The sequence below is a fragment of the Tympanuchus pallidicinctus genome, unplaced genomic scaffold (genome assembly GCF_026119805.1).
Source record: "Tympanuchus pallidicinctus isolate F22 unplaced genomic scaffold, pur_lepc_1.0 scaffold14, whole genome shotgun sequence".
Lineage (NCBI taxonomy): Eukaryota > Metazoa > Chordata > Aves > Galliformes > Phasianidae > Tympanuchus > Tympanuchus pallidicinctus.
The window spans coordinates 9,954,985-9,975,081 of NW_026294659.1; the positions used below are offsets into that span (position 1 = coordinate 9,954,985).

Here is a 20,097-nt window from a genome sequence, read left to right on the forward strand (position 1 = left end):
ATAATTAATGAAAGGAAATCAGTCACTGACTAAGATATGATCAATCACATAATGAAAGTGCATTTACTGCTGATAACTATATTACACTAAATCGCATGTTGCTACCAGGTATGCAGCACTGCATAAAGATCTGAAACACAACACCTTTCCAATTACCATAGACCACACTGTTACATTGCAAACAGCAATTTTAAACACTTCATGAAAACACAATGAATTGTTTAACAGAGCTAAGTGTAAGGGTGTGCAGCAGCTGTTCGGTCAGAATGTGCTCTGAAATTTCTTAAAAAGAGGAAAAAAAAAAATAGTTAAAACACAAAGGGCACATCTGGTAAAAGAATGCTACACGTTTGAAGCGGCAAAATGCTCAACCCGCAAAGTTAAAATGGGCCTTCTGTACTGACAGATTTTTTAGATAGCCTGTCTAAAAAAGCTGATAATTTCATAATCAAGTCCTACTTCTCTTTCTTCCCCGCAATTCGCCAATTTTACAGCTTCAAGTCAACATGACTGCTTACAGATTGCTCACTAGGTGGCAACATAGTTCTTACTTTGATCTGGTATATACACAGCAACTGAACACAGACGCTATCAGCATTTACTTAGCTGTATAGAGCTTTCTGTTCACCCAGTCTAACGCTGCTAATCTGGTTAACAATGAATTCAGACCTAAGAATAAAACCAAATGTATTCCATTTTAAATGATTAAGATGCAGCCAGGGCTAAGCAAGATATAGCAGAACCTTCTCTCCTGCAAGCTTAACAAGTCATTCCAAGCTGATGATTACACAGGTTGCCTCTTGTGCTGCACGCTGTGATAACTGCATTACACAACTGTAACAAATTTAAACACAGCATTGCTGCTGTAAGCCAGAAGTTTCCCCAGTAATCCACAGAACTTAACAGCGATGTACTTTACTGTTTTGAAGTCCAGCAAAAAGATAATGTAGCGCTTGCAAATAGTTTGTTGAAATCACTGGAGTTTCTGCTGTTCCAAATTGACACCAGATTATGTGTTCTCATTCCAATCACTCCCACTCCCAGAATTTATTCTTTTTTTTTGCTTCAGGAGTGTGCATGTGCATGGATGTGTTTAAGTGTTCTCTTCAGCCTTTGGTTAGGCAATATAGGTATAGGAGATAGAATCTTAGAATAGCTTGGGTTGGACAGAACCTCAAGGATCATCAAGCTCCAGCTCCTAACAATATTTGAGACTGTGCTAAAACTTTCTACAGCAAACTTTGACAATTCTTCAATATTTTGACCAAAATTCTTCCAGGCAATTCAGGTTAGCTAAAGGTTAGACTATGTGTTCCTTTAACTGAGTTTTCAGAAGAGAGAACAACGTTTACATTAAATAAGTGCCCTCAAAGACAGCATTATCACAAAAAGAATGTTAGTTAATCGTTTATAATTAAAAGTTACTTGCTTACAATCCTAATACTTCCAGCCTTCCTTTTGTTTGAAATGAGTTTTCTTCTGTAGCTTAGTTTTTACCTGAACACAGTAACATGGAAATTTACCCTAATAACAACAAAGAATCTCAATTTTACAAGAAGTCTGGAATCTGGAATACACAAAGGAAATCTATCCTTACCAGACTGAGCTAATGCAGACAAACTGTCCTTACTTCTGTTCTAGGAAAAGTTAAAGAAGCCATGAGACTGCTGCTACTGAACACTATCATCCAGAAACAGAGAGTCCAGAGTCACTCAGAAAACACAATCAGTTGTCCTGGATGCCTGTCATACAGACAAAAATTAGTTGCTTGTTTGGATTAAAGCTTCTTTGGCCTAGAACTCCTGGGCTCTGTATAAGCAACACTAAATCACTTGCTCACTGATATCAGAAATGGACTGGTACAGCATTAGAGCCCAGACAACCAAGGAAAAGCTGAATAGAAAATATCAATCTGCTCTGACAGAATTGATTCTACAATGCCAGGTAGCTCAGATAAGGACAGCATTTTAGTTGTGGTAGCAAAACATGCAGGACAGGTTACTTTGAAGTTTTTCTCAGGTAATGTAATGCAAATCGCACTGTATGTTGCTGAACCAGGCTGAGTACCAAAAGCTCGTTCCACATCAAACTCTATGAACAGAATCAACAAGGCACTGAGGAGAAAGACGCCGAGATAGATAACTATCTGACCATTTTTTAGGATGATATAAATTCTCACTAACTAGGAGGTCCTGTAGACTGGTGTATTAGCCCTAAAGAAAAAATACCTTAAGAAAAACTGTACTTGGGTTCATTAACACACCAATGTCAGAAACCAGTAAACTCCTTCAAAGCAGCAGTAATCTAAATTATAAATATGTAAAGGGTGAGTGCCAGAAAGATGGAGTCAGGCTCTTCTCAGTGACATCCAATGATAGAACAAGGGGCAATGGGTGCAAGCTGGAACACAAGAGGTCCCACATAAATACAAGAAAAAAAAACTTCTTGGTGAGGGCAACAGAGCAGTGGAATGGGCTGCCCAGAGAGGTTGTGGGGTCTCCTTCTCTGTAGACATTGAAAGCCTGCCTGGACACATTCCTGTGTGATCTAATCAAGGCATTCCTGCTGAGGCAGGGGGATTGGACTAAGTGATCTTTAGAGTTTCCTTCCAACATTCTGTGATTCTGTGAAATCAGAAAAAGCCAGTTTTGTTTTGCTGCACTTCTGCATGCGCTTCCTTTTGCGATTATTACCAAAAGTTATGGACTTTTTTTTTTTTTCTTTCTTTTGTTAATTGACCCACTATAAAACAAGTTTTTTAGAAGTGTGCACATCAGTTCAGTAATCAAAAAGACAATGCTACAGAATGTATCATTTACCAGCTTTTTCAGGATTCTGTACCAAGAAAATAACAAAATGTCAACTGAACTTGTTACTTCCACATGTTCACGAAATACTTCTACATACTTCCTATTAAGCACAGTACTTTTTCCCTTCCTCCATCCCCACTTTCCTTTTGACACTTGTGTAGTTGCAATAGCCTTTTTAAGCCTCTGAAATCTGTCCCCTTCAAACATCTCTCTCCTTTTTATTCCACAATAATTAAATACTAGTATTTAAACTGGTGCCACCGAGCTCAAATTTTGTCATGTCACACCTCCTCTAGGAATAAGGTTTTAACTTGTCTTGTTTTGTACAACTGACAGATGCAACATATCCACACAAGGAATCTATTCAATGACAATTTTGTAAAGTAATTTGAATGCTATTTCAATTAAAGGCCACCTGAAAAGTATTTTCTTTCAAAACATACACATGAGTATAATGATACTCAAGGGACAATTCTTCATCAGTCCATGTATGAAGAGTTTATTACCTTCATTTCACCAAAGAATTAAGAAAACAGTACTGCATTTCTTTTATTTTTTGGTGATGAGTGAAGATAAAAAAAAATACCTGGAACTCTTACTTGGCCAAAATGAATTAAAAACAAAACAACAAACAGTTCAGTCAGCTAATTCTACCAGTGCAACCTGGAATTCTATCAGAAAGCAGGAGATACAGGCTTGGAAGCACACCTGCACTGCTTTTTGACTAATTTCTGAGAATCTTCCAACCTTTCTGAAACTCAAGAATCCCAAAGTAATAATTTACAGCAGCTTCCTTCACTGTTGCAGGGTATTTTGAGGGAATGACATCAACCTATAACACCCTGAAATAACTAGATGGGGATAATGGATTAGTCTCCCCTTTTGACAGAGCAAAGGTTATTTTAAGTGCTCACACTCATAGAACAGAATGAACATTATTTGTGTGTAAAGGAAAGGCCTGACTCAAATTTCTTCCAACTAACCTGCCCTATCTCATTTCTGCATGTTCAGCATGATAGCTGCTTTCTTTAGTATCCAAATAGTAGAGATGATTAAATAAGGCTAGAACAGGATATTTTAAATTCTGTCCACTTATTTTGTTCTTATGTGCAAGAGCAACCAGAAGCTTGTATCAGGATTAAGTGGTCAAAAGATACACCCACTCCTATCTTTTAGAGACTACCAAAATAGAGCAATTAATCATGACCTGTATACTCTGCAAAACAGAGGTCTATAAGAGGACTTAAAGAAACAGCTATTAGGGTTAAAAGAAAGAACTAAAACAGAAAGAACCAAACTTCATTTCCCTACAAGCTGAAAAAAAAAGTTTAAAAATCCGTCTCCTTTAAATATCACTAGGATAAAGAACTTCATTGACATGACAAGGTACTTAGAGATGTAAAACACAATACTTGCATAGGCTGCCTGAATTAAGAGACCACTGACCCACTCCACAGGTTCTCTAGACCACTTTTCCTGCCTACGCAACAAAATAAAAACTCTGTTTAAACATGTCAGCACATGACTCACAGGCTGAGTATAGTACTGTCTAGATCCTGAAAATAATCTGAAGCACAGTTGCACAAGATGCACTCCTTATCCTTCCCCAAAGGAAGTAAATACTAGTTCATAGTCTGACATTCCCTCCTTCGGTAATCTCTCCTGGTGAAACAAGTTGTTCTGGTCTCATGCTGTACAACCACTTGAATTTTCCAGAGCACTGCAGTAGACAGAGGAACATTAGACACTGAGGTAGGGATAGGAGTTCTCACTACTCCTAACCCTACCTCTAGAGTGGGGATGATTATCTGTGATTAGAAATAAAAATCAAATTTAAAAATCCACATGTTGTTATTCAGGTTTTATATGCATGTGCAACAATATTAAAAGCCAGATCAAGTCCAGCAGAATTTATTAGCTTACATGCAAAACAGCTATGCTGCTTCAGGGCACGATGATACAGTACAGTATCTTCCAGTCAATACCTGAATTAATAAACAGTGATGGACTTGTGCTAGGTCCATGCAAAGTCACTTAAAAGTCACAGCGACCCTGATTCTAGCCCAGCTAAACACAAGCTGTGGATATGCTAATAAACAGTCCCAGAATGGCAACAGAGTGCCAAGAAACTGATGCTGATACTTTGCAAAAGGGTCAGCTCTGGAATGATGCTAAGACAGAACTCACAAAGCTTGACAGATACAAAGTCATTGTGCATGTTTTACATATCCACATCCCTTCTTACACATCCAACTGTACCTATTACAGGACTTCTTACCAGCTACACCCAGTACTCGGCCTGCATTTACCAAAAGAAAAGAAAAAGTATTTGGCTGCTTCAATCATCTTGCTATAAAAAAAAATCTTCATCCATTAACAACTAATTAGGGAAACAGAGCCTCAGAGCATACAGACATTCATACAGCTCATACATATCCCATGTTTTGTCACACACTATGACAAATTTGGAAAGTCTGTTTGTAATTACTAGGTAAAATGATTTTATAATACAAGAACTGCATTATAACATTCTTAAGATAGAAAAACATTGAAGCTCTCAACATTTTTTTAAACCTCTGAACCATTAGCACTGAATCTGAACCTAAAGCTTTCCATCTTGCAATTTTCTTGAAATGTGATTCATTAAATTAAATCATCCTTCATCTTCACTTCTCCAAGTGCCACAGAAAATAACGAAACTGGAATCCATTTAAATTTTTTCTTACCACAAGCAGTACTTGTCAAGTGATGCTTTCACTGCCTTAAGTACAGTCACAGACAAAAGTACAACGTGCTGCTAGCAATGAATATTATAATCAAAGAATGATAGCAGACATCCCTATCATAAGAATTAATTTTCTAGAGGTTTTGCAAAAATACGTGCCTAAAGTTGAAAAAGTTATATGCCAGATTAAACTTTGAAGACAGTTACAATGGCCCATGGATTTCAATGTGAGCACTCAGCTTGAACTTAACTCTGTATAGATGAGAATGTAAGCACTGTAGAAATTTAACAATTTCTCCCTTAGACTATTTTCTTTTTCGCTTTTAACTGCAAATTTATCTTCCAATTCTCACAACACAGATAATATTCATGTGACAAAAATGCCATATGAATGAAACCTGTTCCATCTCTAGACTGAAAATGGATTTAAATATTCAAATTGCAAGAAAGTTCAAAAATCTGCTTCTGCTTTTTGTATACACACATCCCTCATTACTTTAAGACATCTGCAGTACACTCATTGCTCTAAGTTACAAGACCTTCAGCAAAAACTTATCTTTTAGTTGGACTGAGAGGAGTAAGTAATTAAAATCTGCTGAACAGTGGTCTTGGACATTAATATAAATTATCAGCATAGTATCTGATAAAAGAGGAAAAAAAAATAGTTTTCTATAATCTTTGAAGATCTAACAAGTCAGGGAGTTGCAAGAAGAGCCAGCAGGGACCTGTGCAGTCATCAGGCTTAAGAAAAAACACCTAGAACAGTTTGATTGTTTTTATAAGCTTTCTTGAAGTCTGATTACATGAACTATGCCATCCTTTTTGAAAACTGTTCAGATGGCTGGAATACATTACACTGCTTTAACAACTCAAACAAGCCACCTGGCCTCATATCATTCTTCTGATACAGCCTTTGTGCAATAACCTACAGAGCAAATGAAAGCAACAATTTGTATTTTGATAATGAACAACGTAAGTTGTTCTACACAACCAAAGCCAGACCTTTTTTGTTTTTGTTTTCAGTGATGTTACAATGGCTGTCATGTTATAGAACCACATAACCGCAGCAGAATGCAATACATAATTCTCAATGTCTACAGAGAAGTCCAAAAACAAAACAGAAAGCAGGCACTAGATCATTCTAGATTTTTGATTTAGATATTGTCTAGGGACAATAACCCAGCTTACACTCCTTGATGGTCCATGCTACCAGTTGTGCTTGCTCAGCAAGTTGCAAAACAAAAACCCTCACAGCATCACTAAAAGTTTTTCTTTTTTTCCTGATAGCATTTTAATTTAAGTTTCACTGGTTTATTCATTCATGATTGCCACAATGTACTAGTGACTGTAAACAATGGATATGCCTTTCTAAAAGTTGTCACTGTATCAAAACCAGCTCTAAAACTCTTTTCTACAATATTTCTAAACACTAAAGCAGAATATATCTGATTTTATAAACAACCTCATCATTAAAGATACTAATTTTAACACTAGTTGGCACTGCTTGGAATACCTAAGTAATGTAGAATGTAGAAAGTATTGTAGTATGTAGAAGTTTTCAATATGGTATTTTTATATTAAAAGTCATAAAATAGTATTTTTTCCCCCTCACATTGTTGCATATCTTGGCATGTATGTGCGTGCCCTCAGTCTTCAGACCAACATTTTCAACCCTGATTACCATGCCCTGAAGCAGTGAGTAGCCCCGACTGTTTTAACAGCCAAAAATTCATCAAAAGTTGTTATGACTTATGCTCCACAGAATGAAATTATTAAATAAAACGGATTCAAGGTAGACATTTCTACTATGCTGTAAACAGCGAAGGAATGTGAAAGGAATACAGCCGTAACTCTGGGCTGAACTCCAGCTGTACTTCCCTTTAATTAATTTACTCCAGCATTACCTGACAGCAGCACATGCCCACGTCTTAAAATAGGACAGTGAAAAACAAGATTAGCAAAGACTGAAAAGAGAAAGAGTGAAATCCCTCGGAATGTAGTGGGGCATGCACTAGGTTGCCCCTAGTTGGGCTGCACTAGGCCTAAGTATCCAGGTGCTGATGGCAGGGTCCTGCAGCAATGGCCTCTATGGGCAGAGACCAGGGCCTGCCCCTGGCTGGCTACAGCCAGCTATAGATGGCTCCACAACAGACCGAAATTAAGCTCATGACTTGTAGCATCTCTGAACCAAAGGACTTCACCTCTCCTGTCTGGAAAAATATTCAAGAGAAGGCAGTAAAGACTCCAAAATTCCAACCAAAAACAAAACAAAATTGAACAAGTCTAGAGCAAGAGAAGCAAGGAGATCATTAAAAAAGTACAGGAGGAGAGAGCAAGGGCTGGAGCTGATTGTATGTGTTGTTACTGATGATCCAAAAACAGTAAACCTAAACCGAATGAATCACCTTAGAAAACCAGGCAGTGCCCTTGAGAAAAGCCAGTCACATGGATAACCTCACATCCATAAACAAAACGCGGCCAAACTGAGAAATTCCTTGTTAATGCTACCTTCTGCCTGCATTTTCTCCGGTTATTTTCCTTGCTTGTTATTTAAGACAAAAATGAAAACCAGACAATGCTTATGAGCTGTTCAGGAAAGAACTGTGGAGCATTGCTAGTTACAAGTGCTTCTACACTTCATACTCCAACCCCAGTTTGCATTCCCGTGTTAAACAGAGCCACTTATAATCACTAGAAGTGAACCTCTCATTTATTTTGTAAGTATCCTAGACTGGTTTATTGCCTCAGACTCTAGAACATATAACATACAGAAATATTTTTCTCTGAAGTCAGTATCAAAATCCCTGGCAGAATATTCAAACAACATTCACATATGCTTTTCCCTTAACAAGGTGATTCTTTAAACGTGACAACATTTTAAACAAGGAAGCAAGCCAATTAAAAAGAAATGAAAGATTATGAGACTTAGGGTACAAGATCTCACATTTTTCCCCACCTTGAATGAAAACGGTTCTGTTCAGGTCAGAAAAGTACCAAAGCCATTGCAAACGAAGTGGTAGGAACATACAGCAAGGAATCTGGGTTGAAAAAACAGGACTTTCCCTCCCCCCCTTAGCAGCAAGGAGCTGTGAAATCAGCTCAGCCAGCCTTTCTGAGGTGGTGAGGGAGGAGACGCAAAGCAGGGAGACTCACCCACACACAGCATAGACGGTAACTGGCACCTAATAATCCTAGATGTTAGCATGCTGTATTTCCAGGGCTTAACAGTTTCTTTCCCTGTTTTTCTTCCTAAAAGATAAGCTTCTGAGAGAAAGAAATGGTAGGTGCTCTATTGATACATAGCACTATAAGAATAGCGCAAAACTACAGCAGCAGAGATGAAAAGCTTCTCTCCAAATACGTCAACCCCACTTGTCCAACCCTGTGCCAGAAACAGAAGCTCCAGTTTGTCACAGATTTTCAAAAACAACTAAGAGGACAAAAGAGAATACAGTGATGGCAACCTGCAGAGATCTGGAAACATGGATATGAAATACATACATATTTTAATACAGTTCCATATGGCGATAACATTGGACTCAAATGCATGCTTGATTTGGCAAAAGACAATATATTTGTGGCAATTTAAGCAACACAGTACTTCATAAGCCATCTTCACTATTTATGACATTACAAACTAAAGCAATATTTACACCAGCTTCTGCAACTGTTAATTGTCAATATACAAAAAGCAATATTAAAGATGACAGATACTAAGAAATCTACAAAAATTGGTTCTCTCACAGTAGATCAAACAATGTACCTTTTAACAACTTTAATTTGTCTTCCTAGCAAACAGAAGAAATAAAGAGGCTTAGATTTCATATTGCTGAATTTGTCAGTAGCTTTCTGGGGAATGTGGAATATATCTTAAATTCGTCAGTTGTGCAAAGTATTAAAAATAAATCCTTCATTATACAATTTAACAAATTTTAAAGTGTTGTGAATGAACAAAACATCACCTTTTTGCATCAATCTCATTTGCAATCAGGATTTTTCTTCTAGAACAACTTCAAAAAAGAAAAACTTTGACTACTGAATATTTTAGGCAAACTACATACATAGTAATCTTCTCCCCAACCAAGAAGCATGCCTTGAATCATATTTGTGTACAAAGTGATTTTAAAATTCCATCTCCAAGAAAAATCTCTGCCATAGATTTTTAAGTAAACCAACTATACATCACAGTACTTTTATTTACTCTACCAATTTACTTACTGTCACTGTGTGTATCTCTAGGTTGGATTCATATTAGGAAATCAAGCACACAGTATACAACCTATATAAGTAAGCTATCCAGGTGTCCCTGATAAGTGCCTTCATTAAAATAAATGGCTTGCAGCTGGAAAAAGACACACCAGTAAGTCCTGTTTCAGAGTGCTAAAACTGTAATACACTGAACTATAAAAACGGAAAACTCCTCCAGCCTTCGGCATAAAAAAAATTGCTATGCCATAACCCTATGAAAATGCAAGCGTCTTGCAATGCTTAGTTAGATAAAATTTAGTATTCTTATCCTTTTATCTTGTAGGTACTTAAGTGAACAAAGTGTTTTAAAACCATATACTTTCTATTCCACTACTGCAAAGGGAGAATGACAGTTTTCCAGTTAAGTTTCTAGTGTCACTTACTATACATGTAGCAGTATTTAAATCTAGAATTATGTTGAAATTCAATGCAGCATACAAGATAAAACTGAATTCATATAATGTGCATTAATTAAATTTTATTCTTAAATTTAGCTGTATATGTAATGCTTGTATCTCACTTCCTATTAAAATTATTAATATACTGGAAGACAGCTGACATGATAGTATTTTACTCTGACAATATGATTACAGTGGCAGATAAAAAGCAGAAAGTCTTTAAGAAACAGAATTAAGTTTATCATTCTCTTCAGAATCTTCAAGTCTTTGATTTATTTGAAATTGAAATTCAACTCTTCATTGAGAAGCTAAAAATCATCAATTCTCTTCTGTTAGTATCCTTCATAAACTGTCTTACAAGGTAGATTCTAAGCGACAAATATTTCTATCCGCTTTTGTATCAAGATAACTTAATTGTTCCTCTTAAACATTGCTTTCCTTCTATTGAAAAGATTTTCTATGCTAAAAAGAATATAAGACATTCTTCCCACAGAGCACCCCTTATCCTGGAGAATACAGCTATTGATTGGCAATTTACAAGTGGACTAAAGCCACCAAATGACACAAGATGGATACCTGTACATTTGTGCAATTCAACATGTGCTAATTTTATCTAAATTATTTCTCACAACTGGCATACTGAAAATTCCCCAAGCTTCAGAAATTGAGCTTTCTTCTCAGAGTTTCCCTGTTCTTCCATACAATGACATACTATGGAGATTTCAACTTCTACATACTTTATGCATTAATTATAAATATTTTATGATACAGATGGCTAGACTGGAAGTTTCCACAAAAATCAGTGTTCACTTTTTGTAACTGCAGCATGGATCAAAACAGCCTGTCACCAGTCTTTACTGTTACCATTATTTTCCTTTAATTTTTCAGATGGAAGACCAAATAGCTGGTAGAAAGATTCCGTTATATGTTTTAGTTTTAGCAAACTTCTCTTACTGTTTGTCACAAGTGCACATTCAGCCAATTGATGTACAAAATTAAGAGCTCCTATTTACAAATATTGATACAACTTTCAACCACAGCGCAACATGTATGGATATTATCATGAACAGAAGTACACATCTTATCTTACACATCAAAAAGATACCTCTATTTTATAAGCTATTACTTAGAAGGTCCATCAGCGTTTGCTAATGCTTTTTTGCTTCTGCAAATTTCCACTGCCTATTGGTCAAAACACTGTTTATACATAGTCTAGGAAAAGTACCAGTACATGCAGAATAGCCCTAAATAGAACGTAGATCATTTGCTGGAAAATTAACAAAGATGATGAGGACCCCATCCAAACTTTCACATGAACTATGAAAAGTACAAAAGAATAGGAGACTGTAGATCACAAGCCCTGACATTGCTCTTCTGGAAAAAAGACTTCAGACAAGATTTTCACAGGATATAAACTATAGCAGGCAAAAAAATCACAAAACTTAAATACTGAATTTTTGCCAGAGCTTCCTGCTTTACTGGCAGAATACAGGTTTATCATTCTAACATTAACGCATTTCTAGAATAGTGATGGTGAATAGGGACAATTATTTATCACATTGCAGTGACATTTCTTCTCTGAAAGAGTGGTCAGGCACTGGAATGGGCTGCCCAGGGAGGTGGTGGAATCACAGACCCTGGAGGTGTTCAAGGAACGCATGGACATTGTGTTGAGCGATGTGGTTTAGCGAGAACTATTGGTGATGGTTGGACTGGGTAATCTTGTAGGTCTTTTTCAACCTTAGTGATTCTGTGACACATTTTCAGTTTCAGAAAATAACAATAACTAACTTAAGAGTCAAAGAAGAGTCATACTGGATCAATGAATTAACAACAGAAATTGCATCTCAGCTGCAATTACTCTTATATTGACTGTGTAAAACCTGAACAGAACACATGCTTGCATGCAAACAGAAAATATTTGAAAATACAGCTGACACTTATTAGCTTCCCTATGCTTGTAACCAGCCTGTATTATGGCAAGCACAGTTAGAAGCCTATTTCTGGACAACTATTGGCAAGCATCACAATTAGTTAGATGAGTACAGGCTGTGTACAAAGACAGAAGTGTTTTGGAAAGCATTTTCATTTTTCAGAACAGAAACTGGATATACCTCATGTATTTTGTACAGAGATTAAAGACGGCACTGTTTAAGAATGAAGATTTGAGAGCATATTTTTAAAGCATATTTCCGGAATTTTTTACATTAATTCAAATTCTGAATTTGTTATGCAAAGAGGGTTAATAAATGCACCTTTACCATTTGCCTCATCATACCTGAAAAAGCTCCAGGCATTACTTACTACTATATGAATGCCAAAGTAGTCATATCTTTCTTTCTTCCATTCCAGTCCAGATTTTTCTTGCATTTTGAGCAAGAAGACAAACATAACTAAACTATAACTAAACTAGGGTCTCAAACAAGAAGAATGTTGATAGTTTACACGATAAAACTTTGTTTACACACCCACAGAAGCACAGAAACAATGGTGTGTGGGGTGAAGGAAGCCCACATAATGCCCCGCTCAGCTTCTCCTAGGCTCATCACAGGAGAATCACCTGCTCACAAGACCAGAAGAGCACAGGGGCACAAGAGCAGGCAGAAACCTCTAATAAGTTCACAGAGGACAGGATAACAGAGTTCCTCACAGAGCAGTCCCAGGAGAGTTTCAGCCTTGTTGGCCCAACATGAAACCCATTACGGGAATTCACCCAGAGCAGCCCTCCAGATCATCATTTAGAATAAGGAGGCTGCTGCCAACATGTGTTAAGACACATTATGAGATGCAGGGGAAGAGCACTCTGATATTACATGACATGTTTTGATTTATTCAGAGAAAGATCAAAGGTAGTCAAATTGAGATTTAGGGAGAAAGAAATGTGATAAAAGAGGAACATAAGAATAAAAGAGCCCATTCACATGTAAGAAAGCCCTGTGCACCATCACTGCAGTCTGCCCTGTCTCGTCATTAATCTACATCTTCAACTGTTTTCCCCTATGTACACCTATGTGCACGTGGCTCTGTGGTGCCAGCATCTGTAGCAAACAATTGTGTGAGCGAGCGCAAGATCACCAGCAGAGACCAAGTAAGACAAGCTGACGTGCAGGTGAAGGGCTCTGACAGCAACAGGGTTGGTGTGTCTCTAAGGGACAGCTCTGGGTGTGAAAGCACCAGCACCTGTGTCTGAGTCCAGCTGCTAGTATGGAACAACCCTATACAGGTTTATTTTGCTCAACTACGCAGAGGAACATGAGACCAGTGCTTGTGGGAGAGCTTTTTCTCTTGTGTAACATGCATGCCTGCTAGGAACACAATTTCAGTGTGGGATGGAGCTACAAATGTGGAGCTGCAGCAGTATCTCTCAGGATGTTACACTCAGCATGATATATTTTCTTTTAACAGATATGCTATGAAATTTAAGCTTATGGTTTATTTTGGAGGGGAGATTACTTTGATGAGTTTGATTACTTACCAATGAAGAGTCTTCTAGACTTAAAAAACTACAGTTTGCTGTACATTTATAATTCATGCTTAAACTACTCATCAAGCAGTCTATATAAACTAAAGCACTGAAAAAATAATTTAACACCTAAAGGGAATAAGAAAAAAGTTGAACAGTCAATTCTTTATCTAATGTAATGTCCTCTTTACAGCAAGGACACGTTGCTAGTTTATGTTCATGGCCATGTGGAATCCCAGGTCCTTTCCTGCCACACTGCTTTTCAGCTGATGCCAGTCTTGTTTCACCCCAATGGCAGGACTTTGCACATTCTCTTGCTTGGATTTCAGAAGGTTCCTGTCTTCCCCTTTCTCCAGCCTGTCTAGCTCCCTCTGGATGGCAGCACTACCCTCTGCTATATCAGTCACTCCTCCCGCTTTACTGCCATCTGCAGACTTGCTGAGGGCACATCCTGTCTCATCATCCATGCCATTAATAAGGATATTAAACAAGACTGGACCTTATGTTAACCCTGGGAGTACACTGCTAGTTATTTCTCCAACTTGACTTTAGAACACCTAATTAAAAGCAAGATATCCAAGTCATGCAGAGAAAAATAAAAAGAAAATTCACAGGATACAAGGAGCAGTAGAATATATGAACAGTCAAAAGGAAACTAATGTCAGCTGTAACAAATTCAGATATAAGAACAATGGTTTTTTTTTTTTTTTTTTTTAAACACATTTCTAGGTTTTGTGTATATCAACTACGAGTTGTGTTTGAAAAGAAATTTACACTGTTTTTTATGATATCTCAGTGATTAAAATAGCTTACAAAGTATCAGGTCTTCTCCCATACGAATCCTCTAAATAGAACAGTATAAGACATTTTCATGTATTTCTAAAAATATTCAAACTTCACATTTTGTGTGTTTTCATTTCTATGAAAGCATCATGAGTTGTAGTAAAATCCTTCAGCATGTAAAATAGCCAGCACTAACCCAGTAGATCATGCAGCCACTTGAACAGTGATTAAATGTCAACTGACTCCATTAATAAGGTTAAATTACATCACTACAGAGGTTGAAGATACACAGTGTTCAAGACCACGAATACTAATAGTTAAATTCAATAGAATTAATCTAAATTAAACTTGTTAGCTGTCAGGAGTTGTCGCATGGAATTTTTTTTTCTTCTATTAATAATCCATTGCAAAGATGCACGTACACTTAAGATCTGTGTCCATATGCATCCTACATGTTAAAAGTCTTACAGAAAACTCATGGAAATAACGTTACACTGGATAAAAGTTTGCCTTGCAAGCTCTATCCCATACCACAAATGCTCATGTTAGCACTGATTGATAAACACAGATTAGTCTATAGTACTTGATTTTTCAAAGCTTGATTTGCTTTTGTTATTGTGGTAAGGCAGGTTCGCTAATGTAAGAAATAAGTATTTAGACCAATAATCAGTCTTTCTTGTAAAATATGTACCGTGTTCAACTTGCTCACAAGCTCAAAATCTCCCTACTTGCTGCCTAATATAGACTGTTACTGAATGGAGCCATCCATGTCGAAATATCCCTTCCTTCAGACTTCTCTGTAATGAAAACAAAGGAGCTCCAAGTCTTTTTGAGGGGTTGTTCCCTGGACTTGCAGGATCAAAATCAAATATAACCTGAAGATAAGGAAGTTTTAGAGCATAGCAGACTGAGTGAAGTTGACTTTACAAGTCATCTTCTTCAGGTATTTTCCTTGGCTTATGATTGACAGTTGTCCCATTCTCCCATTCCTGTGTATCAGAGAAAGACTGTGCATGGCAAAGTTGTAAAGAGATAAACCTCAAAATGATCTTGCAGAGGACAACTCTGAATTACAGCATGTTCCATGTTACCATTCAATTGCAGCATACGCTTCAATGTAATTTACAAATACTACTTCCTCCTGCTCAGTTATAGAATTTTTATTTTATCTAAGTATCACTACGCTGCAAGTCATGGCTCTCCCCCAGCGTGTTGAAGGATTGTCGTACCTAAAATAAGCTTAATGTATTCAAAAGAAAAAATAATATGCTTTTGAAATACAAGCCCCAAACCTGGACTGAATACGGGTCCACAAGAAAAGAAAAGGAAATACACATGATGGAAGGAGTCTGCGATTCCTCTTATCTGTTTATCTGATACAATACTTGTTCCAGGTTCACTTATAGAATTTACGTATCCTAATACTATAAAACTAATGCATAATAATTCAAAAACCTTAGGAACAACCCACCTGCCTCCCCCAAAATTCACCTAGAATCAAACTAACAAAAACCCACAAAAAAACCCCCCAAATGACACACTAAACACAGAAACTGTTTATCATCAACTAAATCAATGACTTGCCAGCTTGAATAATAACTATATCAGTATAAAATGCATGGAATGGAAAAAACAAATATAAGCATAATCCCAAGGAGAAAACGTGAACATGAACAGCTTCCTGCATTTCTTCAGTGAAACTACAATTACTGTTGGCTTATTCTTTCTTCATAATCAGCTCTTGAGCTTTTTTGTACTACTTCTCCCTTTTGGTGCCATTTCTTAATGGCACCAAAAGGCTGAATTTGTTAGGAAAAGATATACTCCTGTAAAGGTGGAAATGTGTCCTAAGTCTCAACAGTTGTTAAAATACGGTTGAGATGAAGACTAGAATAGAGACAGAATTTATTGTTTTTAGAAATCTGTATCAGAATACCCTAGAATGCACCAAAGTATTATGGAACATGTAGCTTATGTTCTGTTTGAGAAGTGCTAGGAAAAAGATGCTAGCAGTAACATTATCTCAATTTGAATGAAATTCTCAGGTAAATTTGAAACAGAACACGAGAATTACTTCAAATCAAACTAGACATTAAGCTCGACATTGAATTTGTTATAATTAGTATAAAACTGGCAAACCAAAAAGCAGCTTGCATACAATTTGCTCCATTTCTTGTTCTTACCTTCTGTGCTTAATCCAGGACTTGAAGTGAATTTTGCTACATCGACAATCTTTACAGCAAACTGTTGCCCTGTTTCCCTGTTGATGCATCGCCGCACAACACTGAATGGACCCCTGAAACAAATGCACAAAAAAAAAAGCAATAAATAACCCACTTTCTTCAATGCAGTAAGCTATAATGTCATTACTTTTGCACAAAATTTAAATTCCACCATAATATTAGAATACAGTATTTAAACAGAATCTTGTACCTCTCATCCATGCTGCCCATTAACCATAAAACATAATTTTAACTACAAGCTAAAGAACACTAAATGAGCGTTAAGTTTACCACAGTAAAGGAAGCTCAAATATATTTTCTTATCCAACCAAGAAAGGCAAAACTATTGGAAGCAGTGCGTAATGTATGGCATTATTATTACATTTTAAAGGGAATTCACTTTGATGCACAGCTCACATAGGGAAAGATGTAAACGATTATAATGTGAATTGCGGGCTTTCTAAACCATTTCTTACTTGAGTATTATGCTTACTTTATACTCTAATGGATCACATTTTGCAGTCTGTATTCATCTTGCTGATTTCCAAAAAGAAAATTCTACAGGGATGACTTCAGAATTTGACTCAGTATCTAGCTTTCAGTCCTAAGCTTGAGTTTAGAAATCACAATTATTTGAAACAACTGAAAGCAGGTTCTTTACCAACAATGATAAACAGTATTGCTAAGCCACACTGCTCGGGTTGATTTCTCTGCTTTACACACACACGCTACTTAAAGCTTATTTGGCACTGCTAAATATGAACATCTTCTATTACAATACTTCACAATTCCACAAAAGCTTATGATTTTCTCTCATCCTTAGAGCTATAAAAATCACACAAAGGTTTATCAAAATTTGTTCAGATGTTATTATTGCACTCAATTAACAAACAGCTGCTCAAAACTGACATGACATGTGCCAAAACACAGGTTAGAGCAATGGTACCCCTAAGAAGGGATTGTACTTAAGTACAGACTTACTTATAAATGGCTTTTGGTAGTCCTTCACATACCAGATGATGCTAGGAAGGAACTTTTTTTTTTTTTTTTTTTTTTTTTTTAACCCTTTACAAAGCCTGTACTCCCATAGCTAAAATACATTTTGCACACTTTTTAAAAAACATATTTGCAAGTATTTCCTGACATAGGATGATTTCTGACACAGAATACTCATACTAGATCAGAATGTAAACATTCACAATTAAGGATGATATTTCTTACCACAATTACATATGTGTGAATTATGTTGATGGACTCAGACACGACGTCTATGAAAAAAAAACAACTAGTTTCTTGCCCCCCTTTTCTGGCTCCTAATGTATAATGAAATCCCCAAACCTGATGACTATTTTCTTCTTCTCTGTACGCATAACCCACTGCTATTCTGTATTTAGTAACCAATGGTTGCCACAAGTATTTTTAAAGGATACTCAATTAAGACTCTGAACACACAGAAATCCATTTACATCTCTAAGGCTCAACTAATTTCATCTGCTATCTTAGGAATAAAGTTATTGACTTGAATCCCCCCATGAGTCAAGAAGTAATTTATACAGATCAGTGTTACCTTATTGTGTTTACTCTTTAAGAATCTCAAAGTAAAGCTTCTTATAAATAGTTAAAAACAAAACAAAAAACAAGACATTTAAATTATGATAAATTGAAAACATTTCAAAGTCTAAACTACAGCTTTGGAATAATATCAGCCATACTTTTCAGTCACAATTACAATAAATTGCTAGACATTAGATGTATTTAGATTTTTTTTCCTCATCCTCATTAGTTTTACATACAAAAATTTTCTGAAGCTACTAAATGTAGCATTTATTCTAATCTGACACAGTATGGTAGATTACTGGAGTGGAGAAAAGCCTCATGAGAGCACCATACCCTTACTTGCAGGTAGACCCCGACCTTCTGTTCACTGATGCAACTACAGAAACACTATGAATATAAGTTTTCCTTCCTATTGACTAAGGTATTTCTAGTTTTCCTGGTTTCCTCAAGTCTGAGCTGTAGAACTTGCCTATCCACTTGAACATGCATTCTATAAATCAAGTCTTGGACAAAAAAAAAAAAAAAACATTTTATACAATTCTCTAACAGAGAGGACAAAAGTAGTCATTCCAGTCTTAATTTTTTTTACAGCCATATTTAAACTTAGCTATACTTCTTAAACAGTCCTCTCTACCTAGTACGATAAATATCAGAGTCACAAGTAAATCAAAGCCGCTACAAAGCACAGAAGACAAGAACTCAATGGTGCTCACAGCAATTTAGAATAACTCTTAGAAATCAAAAGATTTTTAAATGTAATCTGAAGATCGACGTATTTACAAGCTTCAGATTTCCACCTTTTTCAAAACTGGCTCTCTCATATTCAAGTCACAAACAGCCTCGAATAGCATACACATTATGACTACATGTTAGATGAACACATCCCATGACAGAAGCAGAACAATAAAGGCTTGAAGTTTCACATTTTAAATAATTTGTTATCCCTTGGCTATTTAATGCATTAATGATAGGTACCCTTATGATTTAAGCAGACACCACTGCTTCCACATGACAACATAAAGGAATTTAAAAATAAATTATGGTTGCAGTTAGCTTTATGACATCTTAGTATGAAAAAATTCTATGGTGGATGAAGTTGTGAAGCTGCTATCCATCGTATTTGAAAAGTCATAGCAGTCTGGTGAAGCTCTCACTGACTGGAAAAGGGAAAACATAGCCCCCATTTTCAAGAAAGGAACTACAGGCCAGTTAGTCTCACCTCTGTGCCTGGCAAGATCAAGGAGTAGATCCTCCTGAAGGCTCTTAGCACATGGAAAATAAAGATGAGATGATTGGCGGTAACCAGCATGGCTTCACTGAGGGCAAGTCGTACTTAATAAACTCGGTGGACTCTCATGATGGAGTTACAGCATCAGTGGATAAAGGAAGACCAACTGACACCATCCACTTGGAATTGTGCAAAACATTTGATGCTGTCCTGCATGACATCCTAATTGCCAAATTGGAGAAAAATGGATTTGAAAAACAGACCAATTGCTGGATAAAGAATTGGCTGGATGGTTGCACTCAAAGATTTGCGGTCAACAGCTCAGTGTCCAAGTGGAGATCAGTGACGAGTGGCCTTCCTCAGGGATTGGTGCTGGGACTGGTGTTATTTAACATCTTTGTAGGTGATATGGACAGTGCAATTGAGTGTACCCTCAGCAAGTTTGAAGACGACATTAAGTTGAGTGGTGCAGTTGACATGCTAAAGGGAAGGGATGCCATTCAGAGGGACCTCGACAGGCTTGAGAGGTGGACCCAAGCCAACCACATGAAGTTCAACAAGACCAAGGACAAGGTCCTGCAAGTAGGTCAGGGCAATACCAAGCACATATATAGGTTGGGCAGAGAATGGCCAGAGAGTAGCCCTGAGAAGATAGACTGGGGA

At 36.8% G+C, this 20,097-nt stretch overlaps 1 protein-coding gene across 9 annotated transcripts in view; it reads right to left on the reverse strand.

The window, feature by feature from the left end:
• CASK (calcium/calmodulin dependent serine protein kinase) overlaps positions 1-20,097 on the reverse strand; it is a 195,991-nt gene that overhangs the window by 121,250 nt on the left and 54,644 nt on the right. For all 9 annotated transcript variants that reach the window (XM_052674191.1, XM_052674196.1, XM_052674193.1 and 6 more), the window contains exon 2: positions 16,611-16,723. In XM_052674191.1, coding sequence (XP_052530151.1) covers positions 16,611-16,723 — 113 coding nt within the window. The remainder of the gene's footprint in view (positions 1-16,610; positions 16,724-20,097) is intronic.